This window comes from Carcharhinus amblyrhynchos, chromosome 5, assembly GCF_965287045.1.
Source record: "Carcharhinus amblyrhynchos chromosome 5, sCarAmb.v2.hapA, whole genome shotgun sequence".
NCBI classification, from domain to species: Eukaryota; Metazoa; Chordata; class Chondrichthyes; order Carcharhiniformes; family Carcharhinidae; genus Carcharhinus; species Carcharhinus amblyrhynchos.
Genome location: NC_137328.1, coordinates 23373128 through 23390619, shown reverse-complemented (window position 1 = coordinate 23390619; position 17492 = coordinate 23373128). Strand labels below are relative to the sequence as shown.

Below are 17492 nucleotides of genomic sequence, written 5' to 3'. Positions count from 1 at the left end.
GGGCTGTGTGTCTGGGAAGATCCCAGGTATCGCTAGGAAATCTTTTCTACAACATTCCTGAGAATAGCCGACCTAAAGCATGAAGTGTGCTTCTTGAAGAAAACAGTATCAGAGGTTCAGGTACTTGGAACAGCGTTTGTACAATTCTGTCACTAAAACAGTTTTCCAGTGACTGAAATTATGGTAATCAGTTTTATTTACTAACATTCACACTAACGAAAGCTGCTGAAAGCCAGAAAAACAAGCAATCAGGTATTGCCAGTACTTGTCATTACTGGGAACAACAACGTTGAATGCAAAATATGATAAATGTTAACTGGACACTAAGGTTATGAATGAACAATGATAATGGAATTTAATACGCTCTTTTACTCTAGGACACTGCGTTCATAACTTATAATAGAGTAACATCACTGATATCCAGAGTGTTGTGATAAAATGGAATATCCTATCAAGAAACACTGTGAATTGTGTTAAATACTTGAGCAAGAGAATTTAAAATGGGAAAGGAAAAATGCAGGGGAACAAGACCTATGGCATAACTCTTTGAAACATATCTCAGCTGTAAAGGGCTTTATGATCTCAACAGGTGCTACAAAATTCTGTGATTCAAAGCATTTTTGCAACAGATGAACAATATACGCAATTAAAATAAATTATGCTTGCTTCATGATAATATTGTGAATCAAAGCATACATGTTTAACAAGCAAATGAAAAACAGAAGTAAAATTAAACAAAAGCAATTAAAAGCATAACAGAGTAGATATAGTATTCAATTATATGAAGTGAAGACAGAATAGTAAAGCTGTAATTCAATCAAATTAAAATAACTTCAGACCACAGAACCAAATCTTGAATGAATCACAATCTTTTATTCTGCACCACCCATTATGGGAATAAGTATTCATTTTGTAAATAAAAATATCCAAATTTTGACCAAAATGAAGAAACCATAAGTATTTACTACTGATGGCTAATGGTAATATTGTGACTACGTTTCTAGGCTAATAACCTAGAGATCTGGACCAAAAATCTGGAGAAATAGATTCAAATCACATCAATTATAGAATTTAAAATCAGTTAATTAATTGAATCTTTAATCAAAGCTAGTATTAGTAATGCTGGCCATCAAACTACTGGATTGTTGTAAAGCCCCATTCACTAATGTTCTTTAGAAAAGAAGATCTTACCGAGCCTGACTTCAAACCCAAAGTAATGTGGTTAACCCCAGCAACCCCTCAATTGTGTTCAAGAAGGCATCTCTGAAGGGCAATTAGGGATGGGCATCAATGCCCATACCCTGCAAATGAATAAAAAGTTAAATTGTCCTGCTCTTACAAAGCATAATACTTTATAGAAAACTTACCCAGATATCCTGTTTTTCATTGATTGGATAATTGGAATAAAGATCTATTATCTCTGGTGTCCGGTACATTGGTGTGGTGTTTCTTGTAATCTGGTTTAAAAAACAAGAGTGTTTTTATGTTTCATTAAAATGGATGGTATGGAAGTGTAAATTGCACCGATGGTTAGTTATATGAGCACCATTTTCAATACAACCCTATTTTACTGTGAAGTAAATCACTGTCCTGAAAAGCTCTAACAAACTTGTCAGACACAATTTCCTTTTCATAAAACCATGTGCATTTCATCTAATCATCCTACGATTTGCATTGTTAAGACTTCCCTAATAATAAATTCCAACAGTGATCCACATAAATCCAATCCAGCCGATTACCACCCCATCAGTCTACTCTCAATCAGCAAAATGATGGAAGACGTTGTCAAATTTGCTATCAAGTGGTACTTACATAGCAATAAGCTGCTCATCAATGCTAGGGCTCCAGTCATCATTACATCCTCATAACATCAAGACATCATTTGACTTGAATGTGGCATCAAAGAGCCTGCTCAAAAATGGGGGTGCTCATTCATGATTGCATAGTATTCAGCACTGTACACAACTCCTCAGATACTGAAGCATGTCCAAATGCAGCAGGACCTGGACAATATCCTGGCTTGGGCTGACAAGTGGCAAGTACATGTGCACCACACATGCCAGGTAGTGACCATCTCCAACAAAGGAAACCCTAACCATCTTCCCTTGACATTGAACAGCATTACCACTGCTGAATCCCTCACCATGAACATCCATTGACCAGAAACTGAATTGAAAGATTCATGTAAATCCGATGAGACTGCAAGTCAGAGGTTGAAAATGTTGCTGCAACTAACTCACTTTCTGACTCCTTGAAAGCCTGTCCTTTACCTACAAGGCACTGGTCAGGAGTATAATGAAATACTCTCCAATTGCCTAGATTACGACATCTCCAACAACACTCAAAAATCTCGGTTGCGTTCAGAATAAAGCAGTCTGCTCTTTGGCACTCCATCTAACACCTTAAACATTGCCTCCCTCCAACACTGGCACACTGTCACAACAGTGTATACCATATAAAAGGTGCATTGCAGCAACTTGCCAAGCCTCCAGCACCATCCATACTCTACCTTGAAAGTGAATGGCAGCAGGCACATGGGAACACCACTGCCAGCAAATTCCCCTCCAAGCCACAAACCATCTTGACTTGGAACTATAGCACTGTACCTTCAATGTTGCAAGGTTAAAAATCTGGAACTCCCTACCTACACCAAAGGGACTGCAATGCTTCAAGGCAGCAGCTCACCGTCACCTTCTCAGGGGCAATTAAAGACAGACAATACAGTTAACCTTGCTAGCAACATTCGCAGTCCTTGAAAGAATAAAAAAGAAAATCCTGACAACTGACGTCAGGCTAACTGGCCTGTTGTTCCGTTTTTCTCTCTTCGTTCTTTCTTGATAATGGTGTTACGTATACTAAATTCTAATCTGCTGGGAAATTAACTTAGCACTGTAACAATTGTATTCTGCTTTAAGTATTTGGTACATCATAGTTAAAATAAAACTATTTTGTTATCTGTAAAGTGCCTTGTGATGGCTTGAAGTTCTTTCCTCACAGTGCTATCAGTGACTTATAATGTTGCCAGAGGGCACAACCAAAACAAATAAATTAGAAACTACAACAAAAACACCCTAAGTTTAGCATAAAACTGAATGATGGATAAATGCACACCTTGATCACTCTTTTGTCAGAACAGTTTTATTTAATCACTATGTTTCATCACAACAACTGCTTTAATATTTGAATATTAAGTCAGAAGTTATATCAACAGAGATTTCACACCTGAACTTTAGTTACATTTTCTCAACATTTGTCTTCTTTACATGTACTTGGTATATTAAGCCCCATGCAACTTCAGCTCGAGACATACTTTCAAAGAACAAAGCGACAGCATTGACATAATAAGTTTACCCAATTGGGAAGATATTTTGCACCAATACACTCTACTTATCAACATCAAATGTCAAGTACCATTATACTATATAGCTTCATGTAAGCATTCCCTTTTTGAAAGACTCATGAATCACTCCAAGGGTAACTTCAACTGTCCCTTCTCATTCAAAGAACATAACTTAAAAATAACCCTTGAAAATAATAGGTAAACAGAATACTATTTCAGGACCAGTAGGTCATGCATAATTAACTACTTACTGATGTGCTAACTGACACATGACAGTGAAATATCAAGAGTTATAAAGGAAAATGAAAGAATTAGCATTGAAATAGCACCTTACACATCCCCACAATATTCCAAATCCTTTTGCAACAATTATGTCATTTTGAAATGTGGTCACTGTTGTAATATAAGGAAACACAGCAGCTAATATGTATACAGCAATATTTGATAGACAACAGTGAGTTACAAGATCAGGCAGTCTGTGTTAATGTTACTTATTGAAGGATAAATATTGGCCAGGACACCAGGCAAGTTCTTTGTTTCTTTTTAAATATGCCATTGCGTAATATGTGCTATTCAATTTGTATTCTCAATGACTGATAAAAGTACACACATACCTCTTCCTCCACCATTGCTCTCTTCTGTGCAGACCATGTGTAGTCTGGGTAGTGTGCTATACTTGTAGCACTGCCAAAATCACAGAGCTTGATAGTACCTTGATGACTGACCAAGAGATTTTCAACCTACATTAGAGGTAAAGCACACAATAACATTAAGATCAGCAAATACAGTACTGACTATAACAATAACCAATCTTTTGAATATGTGTTGCATTTTCTTCCCAAGGTGAAAGCAGGAAGGGGAAATCTGAAAAAATAGCAGAAATAGCCAATGATAGCGATTTCTGATCAGTCTACCTGCATCACACCATGAATCTGCAAGGAACAGATTTGGGACAGAAACGTATTAAACAAAGAAGAAATTTTAATTACAGTTATTTATGGTGAATAATGTTTTAAATAAATTATGTTCAGCTACCAACTGGAGGAAAAGAGAATGAATCAAGAAACCTAATGACTGCATATTGGATCAAGTGACCCCCACCAGTCATTCTTCCAGCAAATGGGCGAATCACGATACTGAAAAGCGATAGGAACAACCCAGCAGGACACATGAACAGTGAAAGAAAGGATCACGTATGTGAGGTCAGGCTGGAGATTAAGAGAAGAATCAGATGAGGGAGGAAGCAGCTAAAATGCTGTTTGCAGACGGGTCACGGAGGATAGTGGATGAGGAACCGAAGACGCGATGGGCAGTAGTCAGGGAAGTGTATATGCAAATGGGGATTAAACAAAAATTTCACATACCCTACTACCCACAAAGTTCTGGAATGGCTGAGCGAATAACTGGGCCCTTAAAATAGATAAAGTGATTCAGTGATTCAGAAACCGGGGATATCCTGATGCAATTACAAGCCACCCCGAATCGGAATACCAGATTCACACCGGGTCGCCCAGTGCTGTTAGGGAAAGAGTTCCAGGATTTTGACCCAGCAACAAGGAAGGAACAGTGATAAATCTCTAAGTCAAGACTGTACGTAGGCTTGGAAGGGAATTTGCAAGTAGTGTTGTTCCCATTCACCTATTTACTGCATTTGTCCTGCTAAGTGGTAGAGGTTGCAGGCTTGGAAGGAGGTTTGAGGAGTTGCTGCAGTGCATCTTGTAGATGGTAAATAATGCTACCTCTGTGCATCAGTAAAAGGAGCAGATGTTTAAATAGTGGATGAGGTGCCAATCTGCATTGTATTCCATTACACTCCTAACTTGAGTTTTGTAGATAGTTAACAGGGTATGGAGAATTAGGAGCCAAGTTACTTGCCACAGAAATCCCAGTCTCTGACCTGCTTGAGTAGCCACATTATTTATATATGGCTTTTCCAGTTCAGTTTCTGTCAACAGCAACTCCATGACATTGGGAGGAGAAATCAACAACTGAATGTCAACGGGGCACCGCATGTAGTACAAAACTACCTTCATCAAAAGATCTCACATTTATTGTAAAATGGCAAACTGATGCCAGATCAAACATACCACACCACAACTTACAGGTGTTTCATTTGAGCATTATTAAACAAGTATGACACTAAGCCACATAAGAAGAAATTAAGTTTGACCACCAAATGTTTGGTCAAACAGATAGGTTTTAAATAGTGTTTTAAAGGAGGAAAGCAATGTTGAGACACAGAAATGTAGGAAGCAAATTCCAGACCTTCGGAGCTAACCAACTGAATACAAAAACATCAACAGTGGAACAATTATAATTGGGAATGCACAGAAGACCAGAATTGGGGGAACACATATCTTGGAGGGTTGTTGGGTTGAAGGAGATTACAAATCTACAGAGGAGTAAGGTCATGGCAAAATCTGAAAGTAAGGATAAGAATTTTAAATCATGTCGTTGCTTCACCAGAAACCAATGTCGGTCAGTGAGTGCGTGCTCATTGATACAAAGACTGGAAATTGGTGGAAGCATTACACTCAACTAAAAATGTACGAGGACGCGAGAAAACCTGACGACCACCCAAGTAGTGGGGATCAATATCAATATTAATATCAGAGGTTCCTATTTACTCTGGTGACTATGATGGAATAGTGGGAGGGACCAAAGGTGACCATAAGGAACAGCACATGCCTGCATCCTGGACAGTATGTTCAGCTATCAACTGGAGGAAAAGAGAATGAATCAAGAAACCTAACGACTGCACATCGGATCAAGTGACCCCCACCAGTCATTCTTCCAGCAAACGGGCGAATCACGATACTGAGAAGCGATAGGAACAACCCAGCAGGACACATGAACAGTGAAGGAAAGGATCACGTATGTGAGGTCAGGCTGGAGATTAAGAAGAGAATCAGATGAGGGAGGAAGCAGCTAAAATGCTGTTTACGGATAGGTCACGGAGGATAGTGGATGGGGAACCAAAGACGCGATGGGCAGTAGTCGGGGAAGTGTATATGCAAATGGGGATTAAACAAAAATTTCACATACCCTCCTACCCACAAAGTTCTGGAATGGCTGAGTGAATGACTGGACCCTTAAAATAGATAAAGTGATTCAATGATTCAGAAACCAGGGATATCCTGATGCAATTACAAGCCACCCCGAATCGGAATACTGGATTCACACCCTTTGAGTTAATGACGGCTCAAACCTTGCAGATATCTGAGGGAATTACAGAAGGGGAACCGATGCAGGGTCACCTAGAGGCAGGATCCAAGAGTCCGCGAGAGAGCTCAGTAACCAACTATACCTGATGAAGAAGGAAGTCAGGGACCAAAAGGCAGTGCAGGATTTAGAGAGAGATCAGCAATTTGAAAAATCGGAAGTATCACAAGTAGGTGATACAGTGATAGTAAAGCGGAACTGGAGTGTAGCGGTCTCAAACCTCAATAGCACGGACCTTTCAAGACAATTATGACAGGTAATGTGTGCACATTCATTGATACAAAGATGAGAAGCAGATGGAAGCATTATACTCAGTTAAAAACCTGACTCTAAAAAACCTGACTGATGGGATCAATGTTAATGTTTTCACAGATTCCTATTTACTTTGATTACTATTGCGGAGTTCTGGGAGGCACCAACAGTGAATGTGGAAGGCTGACACTTGCCTACACCTCGGACAGTAAGTTCAACCACCAGAGGAGCAGGAGAATGGATAAAGAAACCCAAGACTTGGGTATCGGACAGAGTAACACTAACCAGCTACAGAGCCATGACAGTGACTTCACCAGAGGTCCAACATCAAAGGTTCACAACTACCCTGCCATGAAAGATATCGTTCAATCCAAGCCCGGGACCCAAACCCGATTTATGCATGCCGGGTACAGTTGGCTTAGAGGATGAAGCAATCTACAAAATGGGATGGCAGTATGAGTATCAGCCACTTGCGGGTTTTAACATCACCTACATGAATGATACAGACAATACTCTGGACATTTATATATATATATGTGTGTGTGTGTTTGATTTTATATATATAAGAACAAGGAGCAGGAGTAGGCCATCTGGCCCCTTGAGCCTGCTCCTCCATTCAATAAGATCATGGCTGATCTTTTCATTGACTCAGCTCCACTTATCTGTCCACTCACCATAACCCTTAATTCCTTTACTGTTCAAAAAATTATCTATCCTTGCCTTAAAAACATTCAATGAGATAGCCTCAACTGCTTCCACAGATTCACAACCCTTTGTGTGAAGAAGTTCCTCCTCAACTCGGTCCTAAATCTGCTTCCCCTTATTTTGCGGCCATGTCCCCTGGTTCCAGCTTCACCTGCCAGTGGAAACAACTTCCCTGCTTCTATCTTATCTATTCCCTTCATAATCTTATGTGTTTCTATAAAATCTCCCCAATTCTTCTGAATTCCATTGAGTATAGCCCCAGTCTACTCAGTCTCTCCTCATAAGTCAACCTTCTCAGCTCTGGAATCAATCTAACGAATCTCCTCCGTACCCTCTCCTGTGCCAATATATCCTTTCTAAAGTAAGGAGACCAAAACTGTACACAGTAATCCAGGTGTGGCGTCACCAGCATCTTATACAACTGCAACATAACCTTGCTGTTTTTTAAACTCCATCCCTCTAGCAATAAAAGACAAAATTCCATTTGCCTTCTTAATTACCTGCTGCACCTGCAAACCAACTCCTTGAGATTCCTGCACAAGGACACCCAGTTCCTTCTTCACAGCAGCATGCTGCAATTTTTTACCATTTAAATTGTTGTCTATTTTGCTGTTATTCCTATCAAAATGGATGACTTCACACTTATCAATATTGTACTCCATCTGCCAAACCCTCGCCCACTCACTTAGATTATCTATATCCTTTTGCAGACTTTCAGCGACCTCTGCACATTTCACTTTGCCATTCATCTTAGCCTCATCTGCGAATTTTGATACACTATACTTGGTCCCCAACTCCAAATCATCTGTGTAAATCATAAACAACTGCGGTCCCAACACTGATCCCTGAGGCACACCACTAGTTACTGATCGCCAACCAGAAAAACGCACATCTACCTCCACTCTTTGCTTTCTGTTAGTTAACCAATCTTCCATCCATGCTAATACACTAGCCATAACACCGTGCACCTTTATCTTATGTAGCGGTCTTTGGTGCAACACCTTGTCAAATGCCTTCTGGAAGTCCAGATACATACATCCACAGATTCCCCATTATCCTCTGCACATGTAATGTCCTCAAAGAATTCCATCAAATTAGTCAAACATGACCTTCCCTTCATGAAACCATGCTGCATCTTACCAACGGGACAATTTATATCCAGATGTCTTGTTATTTCTTCCTTGAAGATAGATTCAAGCATTTTCCCTATTACAGGAGTTAAGCTAACATATATAAACATCACACAGAGTTAGGATGACGGTCATACTGTTATGTATTTAATTATTCATTCTCTATCAAAAGCCTTCTGATCTTGAGATCAGATTGCTGGGTGGACTCATCTCCCCTTTGTGTGGAAAACTAGATGAGAAGGTCATTATTGTTAAGAATTATATACTCATACAAGGAATAGACTTGATTGTTTTGATGTTACAAGTTATAATCTTAGTACCTGTGGATTTCAATTAGATACCCAGTTAGGATTGGGAAAACCAAAATTTGACTACATGATCACACCCATTGACTGTGGGAGAGTTTCAATTGTCCAGAAAAACATCGTGTTTGGTGCTTGGTGGGTTGACTCATTGTACACTGATGAGACACTAGAGAAAGTATCCAACAGAGTATGCGGAAGGCTGTGGAAATTGCCCATAAACATCTCAGGCACTACAGAGAAGAGGCCATAAGAGTGTATACAGATGAATCTAGCTACACAGAATGCCACCGGATTGAAACAATCAGGGACACACCATTGGTGAGATGTATTCTGGGAATTGTAGGAATCCACTTAACTAATCAGTGGGAAATAAGCAGGATGGGGATTAAGAATGGCACAGAGGTCATAAGAACGTAAGAAATAGGAGCAGGAGTAGGCCATCTAGCCCTTCGAGCCTGCCCCGCCATTCAATAAGATCATGGCTGATCTGTCGTGGCTCAGTTCCACATTCCCACCCTCTCCCCATAATCCCTTAATCCTCTCTCTTATCAAAAACCCATCAACCCGCGTCTTAAAAATATTTAGCGAGGCAGCCTCCACCACTTCAACGGGCAGAGAATTCCAGAGATTCACCACCCTTTGAGTGAAGAAGTTCCTCCTCAACTCCGTTCTAAACCACCCCCCCCTTTATCTTGAGGCTGTGCCCTCTAGTCCTACTGTCCTTACTGAGCGGGAAGAGTCTCTCCACCTCTATCCTATCCATCCCATTCATCATCTTATACGTCTCAATGAGATCTCCCCTCATCTTCTAAACTCTAACGAGTGCAAGCCTAATTTATTCAGCCTCTCCTCATAGCTCAACCCCCTCAACTCCGGCATCAGCCTAGTAAACCTCCTCTGCACTCCCTCCAAGGCCAAAATATCCTTGCGTAAGTACGGCGCCCAAAACTGCACACAGTACTCCAGCTGCGGCCTCACCAATGCCCTATACAGCCGCAGCAAGACCTCCCTACTTTTATATTCAATCCCCCTCGCTATGAAGGCCAGCATCCCATTCGCCTTCCTGACCACCTGCTGCACCTGCAAGCTGGGTTTTTGCGACTCATGCACAAGGACCCCGAGGTCCCTCTGCACTGTCGCCTGCTGCAGTTTTTCGCCACGTAAGTAATAATCCTTCCTACCATTATTCCTACCAAAGTGGACCACCTCACACTTGCCAACATTAAATTCCATTTGCCATTTCCTGGCCCATTCGCCCAACCTATCTAGATCCTTCTGTAGACTCTCCACACCCTCCGCACAATTTGCCGTTCCACCAATCTTGGTGTCATCAGCAAATTTCGACACTCTACACTCGGTTCCCTCCTCCAGATCATCTATATAAATGGTAAATAGCTGAGGCCCCTGCACCGACCCCTGGGGCACTCCACTAGTCACCATCCGTCAATCCGAATAGCACCCATTGACCCCCACTCTCTGCCTCCTATTTGACAACCAATCCTCTATCCACGCTAACACCCTACCCCCAACTCCATGTCCCCTGACCTTCTGCAATAACCTCTTGTGAGGTACCTTGTCAAACGCCTTCTGAAAATCAAGAAAGACCACATCCACCGGCTCTCCTCTATCCACCGCCCTAGACACATCCTCATAGAACTCCAGCAAATTTGTCAGACACGACTTCCCTTTAACGAAACCGTGCTGCGTCTGCTCTATCAAGCAATTCCTCTCAAGATGCCTCGCTATTTCCTCCTTGATGACGGACTCTAACATTTTACCTACAACAGACGTTAAACTAACCGGCCTATAATTCCCTGCCTTTTGCTTGGCACCCTTCTTAAACAACGGCGTAACATTAGCCGTTTTCCAATCTTCCGGCACTTCCCCGGAATCCAGCGACGTCTGGAAAATAACCACCAAGGCATCCACTATCACCTCCGCCATTTCTTTCAGAACCCTCGGATGCATTCCATCCGGTCCTGGCAACTTGTCCACAATCAGCCCCTCCAGTCTGTCGAGCACCGCCTCTCTAGTAACAGTAATGTCATTAAGACCCTCCAGTCCTACCACCTTTCCATCTCTAACACCCGGCAAATTATTCACGTCCTCCTCCGTGAAGACAGAAACAAAAAAGTTATTCAAGACCTTAGCCATATCCCCATCCCCTACCACTAAGTCCCCCTTCTCATCCTCTAAGGGTCCAACATTCACCCTAGCTAGCCTCTTCCTTTTTATATATTTATAAAAACTCTTGCTATCCTTTTTTATATTAAGCGCTAGCCCAGCTTCATAGTTTCTCCTACCCTTCTTTATCAACTTCTTTGTCAATCTTTGTTGACATTTAAACCTCTCCCAATCCTCTTCTCGCCCACTACTCTTTGCTACTCTAAACACCTCTACTTTTAATTTAACACTTTCCTTCACCTCCTTCGTTATCCACAGCTTATTACCTCTCCTCCTACTGTCCTTTTTGACCATCGGAATAAATTTCTGCTGACCACCAAGAAAGATCTCCTTAAAGATCCTCCACTGCTCCTCAGCAGACCTACCTTCCAACGCGCTCCCCCAGTCCACATTCGCCAATTCCTCTCTCATCCTACCGTACTCCCCTCTGTTCAAACAAAGGACGCGCGTCCGGGAACCCACTTTCTCCTCCTCCATCTGCACCAGGAACTCCACCATACAATGATCACTCTCCCCAAGAGGATCCTTCACCGCAAGGTCCCTAATTCTACCCGCCTCATTACATAACACCAGATCCAAGATAGCTCACTCCCTCGTCGGCTCCAACACACACTGTTCCAGGAAACTATCCCGGCAGCATTCCAAGAACTCCTCCTCGAGCCCACCGTGTCCAACATGGGTCGACCAATCTATGTGTAGATTGAAATCCCCCATAACTACGGCTGTCCCATTCCTGCATGCCGCACTTATTTGCGCGTTAACAGCCCACCCCACCTCCAGATCATTATTCGGGGGCCTATAGATGACACCCACCAGCGTCTTCCTCTCTTTGCTGTTCCTAATCTCTACTCACAACAATTCCACTTTCTGCTCCTTGGCTCCAATATCATCCCTTGCTACCACCCTGATGCTATCCTTAATCAGCAGAGCTACGCCCCCCCCCCTTTTTCCTCCCGCCTATCCTTCCTAAACACTTGATACCCCTGGACATTCAGCTCCCAGTCCCTGTCACCTTGCAGCCACATGTCTGTAATGGCCACCAGTTCATATCCATTTGTGCCGATCTGCGCCACCAGCTCATCCACTTTATTCCGAATGCTTCGTGCATTCAGATAAAGTGCCTTCATCTCAGCCTTCACCTGGACCCTATTTGCCGTAACGCCACCAACCATACTCACGCCCCCTACTCCCTCTATTATTGGGACATCCTCGGCCTCTTCCCTTACCTGTACCCTCTCCTTAACTTTAGACCCCGTAATGTCACCTACCCTCGCACCCTCCCCCCCCCAATTAGTTTAAACCCCTGTCTACAGTCCTCTTTACTCGATTCGCCAGCACTCTGGTCCCAGCACGGTTCAGACCAACCCCATCCCGCCCGATCAGGTCCCACCTACCCCAATACTGATGCCAATGCCCCATAAATTCAAACCCATTCCTCCCACACCAATCCCTGAGCCACCCATTCACTTCCTTAATCCTATCAACCTTACGCCCGTCTGCACTCGGTTCAGGCAGTAGCCCAGAGATAACCACCTTGTTGGTTCTACTTTTTAATTCCATTCCCAGCTTTTCATACTCCCTCCCCAGGTCCTCAGTTCGCATTTTGCCTACGTCGTTGGCACCCACATGTACCACAACGACCGGATTCTCACCCTCCCACTCCAGGTTCCTCTGCAGCCCAGATGCGACATCCCGGACCCGAGCACCAGGCAGACAACACACCCTTCTGTGCACTTTGTCATTGTGACAAAGGACAGTGTCAATACCCTTCACCCCACTATCCCCAATCACTACTACGTTCCTTTTCACCTTCTCTTTGCCTATCTCCTGCTGCATCACTGTACCGTGTGCAGTTTGCTCACCGACCTCACCTCCCTCGTCCTCGTCCAGACTGGAAGCAAGAACCTCAAACCTGTTATGCAGATTGAGAGGCTGAGGCCTCCGCTCCCCACCCCCCTGCCTCCTCTCCCCACCCCCCTTCCTCCTCTCAGCAGCCCCCTCTTGTTCCTGACCCTTAGAGTAAGCCAGTCTAGGGGGGGGTGGATGTCACTTGCACCCCATTGACAATGGCACCCTCTACTATGGTCCACCATGATGTACTGTTATCAAAGAAGATCTAAATTGCCAATTCTGGCAGTGCCTCACGAAACTCCCATGGCACCCTATAAAAAGGAAAAGGGGAGAAGTTAGAAGCTGAAATTTACAGCCGTATAGTTTTGGATATCTCTCGAATTCTGGACAACTGGCCAGCCAAAGAATTCAGGAAGGCGTTCTCAACATCATGTGAGCTTTTTTGGGTAGTCACCCAATTGTCAAAGGGGGAAACTGAAAGGAGCTTGTAGCCATACTTATAAATAATAGAAATCATAGAAACCCTACAGTGCAGAAGTAGGCCATTCAGCCCATCGAGTCTGCATCGACCACAATCCCACCCAGGCCCTACCCTCCCATCCCTACACATGTACCCACTAATCTCTCTAACCTACACTTGTCAGGACACTAAGGGGCAATTTAGCATGATCAATCAACTTAACCCGCACATCTTTGGACTGTGGGAGGAAACAGGAGCACCTGGAGGAAACCCACGCAAAATCATATTCGGTGAAAGGGTTAAAAAATGTAGCGTAGCAGAAAAATCATACACACTGCTGGTTCCATGATTGTACACAAGCAGGCAACCGTGGGTTGCTAGTTCTTACGCAGAAACATCACAGGTGTGAACCCTCACGGACTGTCAAACAATGTGAGGCTGTTCAGAAAATCAAATAGGCTAAAGATAACATGAGGAGGGATTGTGGTTTACAGCTTGAATACAGATTTTGTCTATCTATCAAGGTCTCCCTATCCTTAACACTCGGCATCTCGGACAAAGGTAAGGTAACTGATATCTATAAGTCAGACACGTCATGTTAAGGACAACTTGTAGCTAGTGATAAATCAGATCAACTAGCATATTCAAATCTTTACACCAGATATTGTAATCAAGAAGATGCGCACATGTTGTGATTAGTTACGGCGGCACAGTGGTTAGCACAGATATCTCACAGCGTCAGGGACCCGGGTTCGATTCCCGGCTTGGGTGACTGTCTGTGTGGAGTTTGCACATTCTCTCTGTGTCTGCATGGGTTTCCTCTGGGTGCTCCCGTTTCCTCCCACAGTCTAAAGATGTGCAGGTTAGGAGAACTGGTCAGGCTAAATTCTCCCTCCGTGTACCCAAACATGCACCAGAGTGTGGTGACTTCATTGCAATCTGAATGTAAGCCTACTTGTGACTAATAAACAAACTTCACTTTAACTTTACTTTTACTTTTAATAGCACTCATACCTTATGTATGATATAAAACCAATCAATAGTTGAGAGTGGACATGGATAACTCCAATACAATGTAAAAGAGAAGAAATTTTATAAAAATTTTTTTTAGAAGAATGAGGGGAGATCTCATTGAGACGTATAAGATGATGAATGGGATGGATAGGATAGAGGTGGAGAGACTCTTCCCGCTCAAAAAAGACAGTAGGACTAGGGGGCACAGCCTCAAGATAAAGGGGAGGCGGTTTAGAACAGAGTTGAGGAGGAACTTCTTCACTCAAAGGGTGGTGAATCTCTGGAATTCTCTGCCCGTTGAAGTGGTGGAGGCTGCCTCGCTAAATATTTTTAAGAAGCGGGTTGATGGGTTCTTGATAAGAGATGGGATTAAGGGTTATGGGGAGAGGGCGGGAAAGTGGAACTGAGCCACAACAGATCAGCCATGATCTTATTGAATGGCGGGGCAGGCTCGAAGGGCTAGATGGCCTACTCCTGCTCCTATTTCTTATGTTCTTATGTTCTTAAAAATTGCAACTGCATTTTCACAACCACCAAATCAACTCGGAAATAAAGTGCAATATTTTTCTGCCAGGAGCTCAGAAGCTGTTCCTTACTTTGAGATCTCGGTGAATGATTGGCGGTTTCTGTTTGTGCATATGCTGCACTCCACGACAGGTCTGATAAAATATCTTGAGCACTGTATTACATGGTAATGCGTTATTTGCTTCAGCCCTCTTCAAAAACTCAACCAACTGGCCTGGAAACAAAAGAGCGCAAGAAGATTAACAGTTATTGTTTTAAGTCCTTAAGCTGTGAATGCATATGTGAAAATTGATTGTTTTTCTTTTATGTCCAGTCATGGTTGAACATTGACCAGATAAGGGCATCCACAAAGTAATACGCAAAATTATTATGTATTCATGCTAGTATTTAACATTACCTTTGCATAGTTCTGTGAGTATAAGGTACTCTCCTTGCCCAGTATCAGATTCTTCTTTCCCAATGGAAGCTGCTGAGCTAAACTGCACAATGTTTGGATGTCCTGAAAGCTTTTTCTGAAGTTGCTTCGTCAAGGAGCATGTGGTTCATTGAGCTATAAAGTGTGTAAACATTTAATTTGTTTTATCTATGATTATAAAGATTGCCAGACTGGGACAATCTTTTAAAACCATTTTGCACACTGGAGTGTTTGAGAAAAGATGACAAATAGAAGGATGAACACAGTGATACTGCATTCCCAATCTAATTGTTAGTAAGCCCTCTCTCCATAGAATCCCTGCAGTGCAGAAGGAAGCCATTCAGCCCATTGATTCTGCACCAACTCTCCAAAACAGCCAGTACTCAACAGTATCCAGGCCCACCTCACCCTATCCCCACACTCCTGTGCAGTTACCATGACCAATCCACCTAACCCGCACATCAGTGGACTGCAGGAAGAAACCAAAGCACCCGAAGGAAACTCCACACAGTCACCCAAGGTCAGAATTGAACCAAGGTCCCTGGCACTGTGACATAGCAATGCTAACCACTGTGCCATCGTAGCACCCATTAGTGAGCCTCTCAGCAGGGGGAAATCAGCCTGTGATCGGCTGGTTCAGCTGAAGGCTGAACAGCTTTATAGCATTAATTAAGTATAATCCAGCTAAATGTGCAACAAGTTTGGTGAGCCAAGACCAGAGAGCTTGGGGGCCCCTGGGCCTGTTGGATACTATAATAAAACCCTAACCTGTAGAAAAGAAATAGCTGAAGTATATTGCCTCAAGGAACCAGGGCAATGTAGAAAAAAATGATCACTAATATATTTGTGAATTAGTATTAAAAAAACAATGGTATGATATTTATCTTTAAAAAGTAAATATTTTCATAGTCACAAAATACTGAATATCATGGATGGCACAGGTAAGTGTTCATCCCTGCACTTTGAACAACTTCCTAACCAAAGCCTTGTCATTACAGAGAAATTATTTACTTATATAAGAAAGGGAGGGAAAATTAAATAATAATTAACCAGTGAGTGATCTTAGACACATCACTCATGCTGTTCTGAGTTGGCACAGGAGCAATAGCGGAAACTTACTCAAAGTGTCAGCTGATCAGATTCTCAGCCTTGGATCAATATATATGTGCTTGGAGGAGTGAGAAGACATTTATAAATGGACAATAACACAAAAAGGTCAAGAGTTTTCTGGAACTCACCAGCATAACTACAACACAACAGCAATGCAGAGATTTCTTTCCCCAACCAAAGACTGACACACATGATTTATACGTGTTTTATGCCACAACATGAGTAAGCATACATTTGTTAATTGTCTGCATCATTTCCAAGTTATGACTACCCAAATATTCTGCCACTCCTATGCAAACTTCAACCCCAATGCAACGATGGCTCAGATAATTTTCCTGCATTCACGTCAGTATTGTGCTTAGATGTGTATATACCCAAAAAAAATACGCACACCTAAATCCAGCATGACTAAGATGAATGGATTTTGATTTACAGTAGACTTTTCTTACTGACACCTTGGTCTATATTGTATTTAAACAAAGCACAGCAAGCCTCAAAACACTAAGCAGCTGCAAAGGCCTTCCACATTGGCTATACCCTTCTCTGCATTATAAAAGAGGGAAAGGTGCAGCTAAGGTGAAAGGTTCAGGGAGTGAGGCACCATAGCAGAAGACAGAAACTCATTTGCTATTACTCAAATTGGTTACACAGCACCTGCACTTGTTTTATACCAGTTTTAATGTTCCAACATTAAGAAATACACTCCTGAAATTCTGTAATTAAATTCCTATCAACAAGATTGGCACAGGAACTGGTGCAGTTTCCCCTTAAGAGGGATCCAAGAAATTCCAGGCCGAAGCTTTACCTCACCTATAACCTAAGGACTAACATGATTCTCTGCACCCCCTCCCCTCCCTCTCCATTATTTCCAAACGTCTCCTAGTGGCATCACAAGGGATGGTACATTGGAAGTTTAACACATTACTAGTTAAACACACAGCACTCTCTTCTTCAGTGATGATAGTCCGTCCATCCAGTT

The 17492-nt window shown here is 42.5% G+C and overlaps 1 protein-coding gene across 2 annotated transcripts in view; it reads right to left on the bottom strand.

Annotated features, from left to right (window-relative positions):
- The window catches only part of gak (cyclin G associated kinase), a 118720-nt gene that overhangs the window by 75365 nt on the left and 25863 nt on the right, over positions 1-17492 (bottom strand). For both annotated transcript variants that reach the window (XM_080188545.1, XM_080188546.1), the window contains exons 4-7: positions 15386-15500; positions 15060-15202; positions 3955-4080; positions 1368-1457 (exon numbers count right to left, since the gene is read on the bottom strand). In XM_080188545.1, the coding sequence (XP_080044671.1) occupies positions 1368-1457; positions 3955-4080; positions 15060-15202; positions 15386-15500 (474 nt within the window). The remainder of the gene's footprint in view (positions 1-1367; positions 1458-3954; positions 4081-15059; positions 15203-15385; positions 15501-17492) is intronic.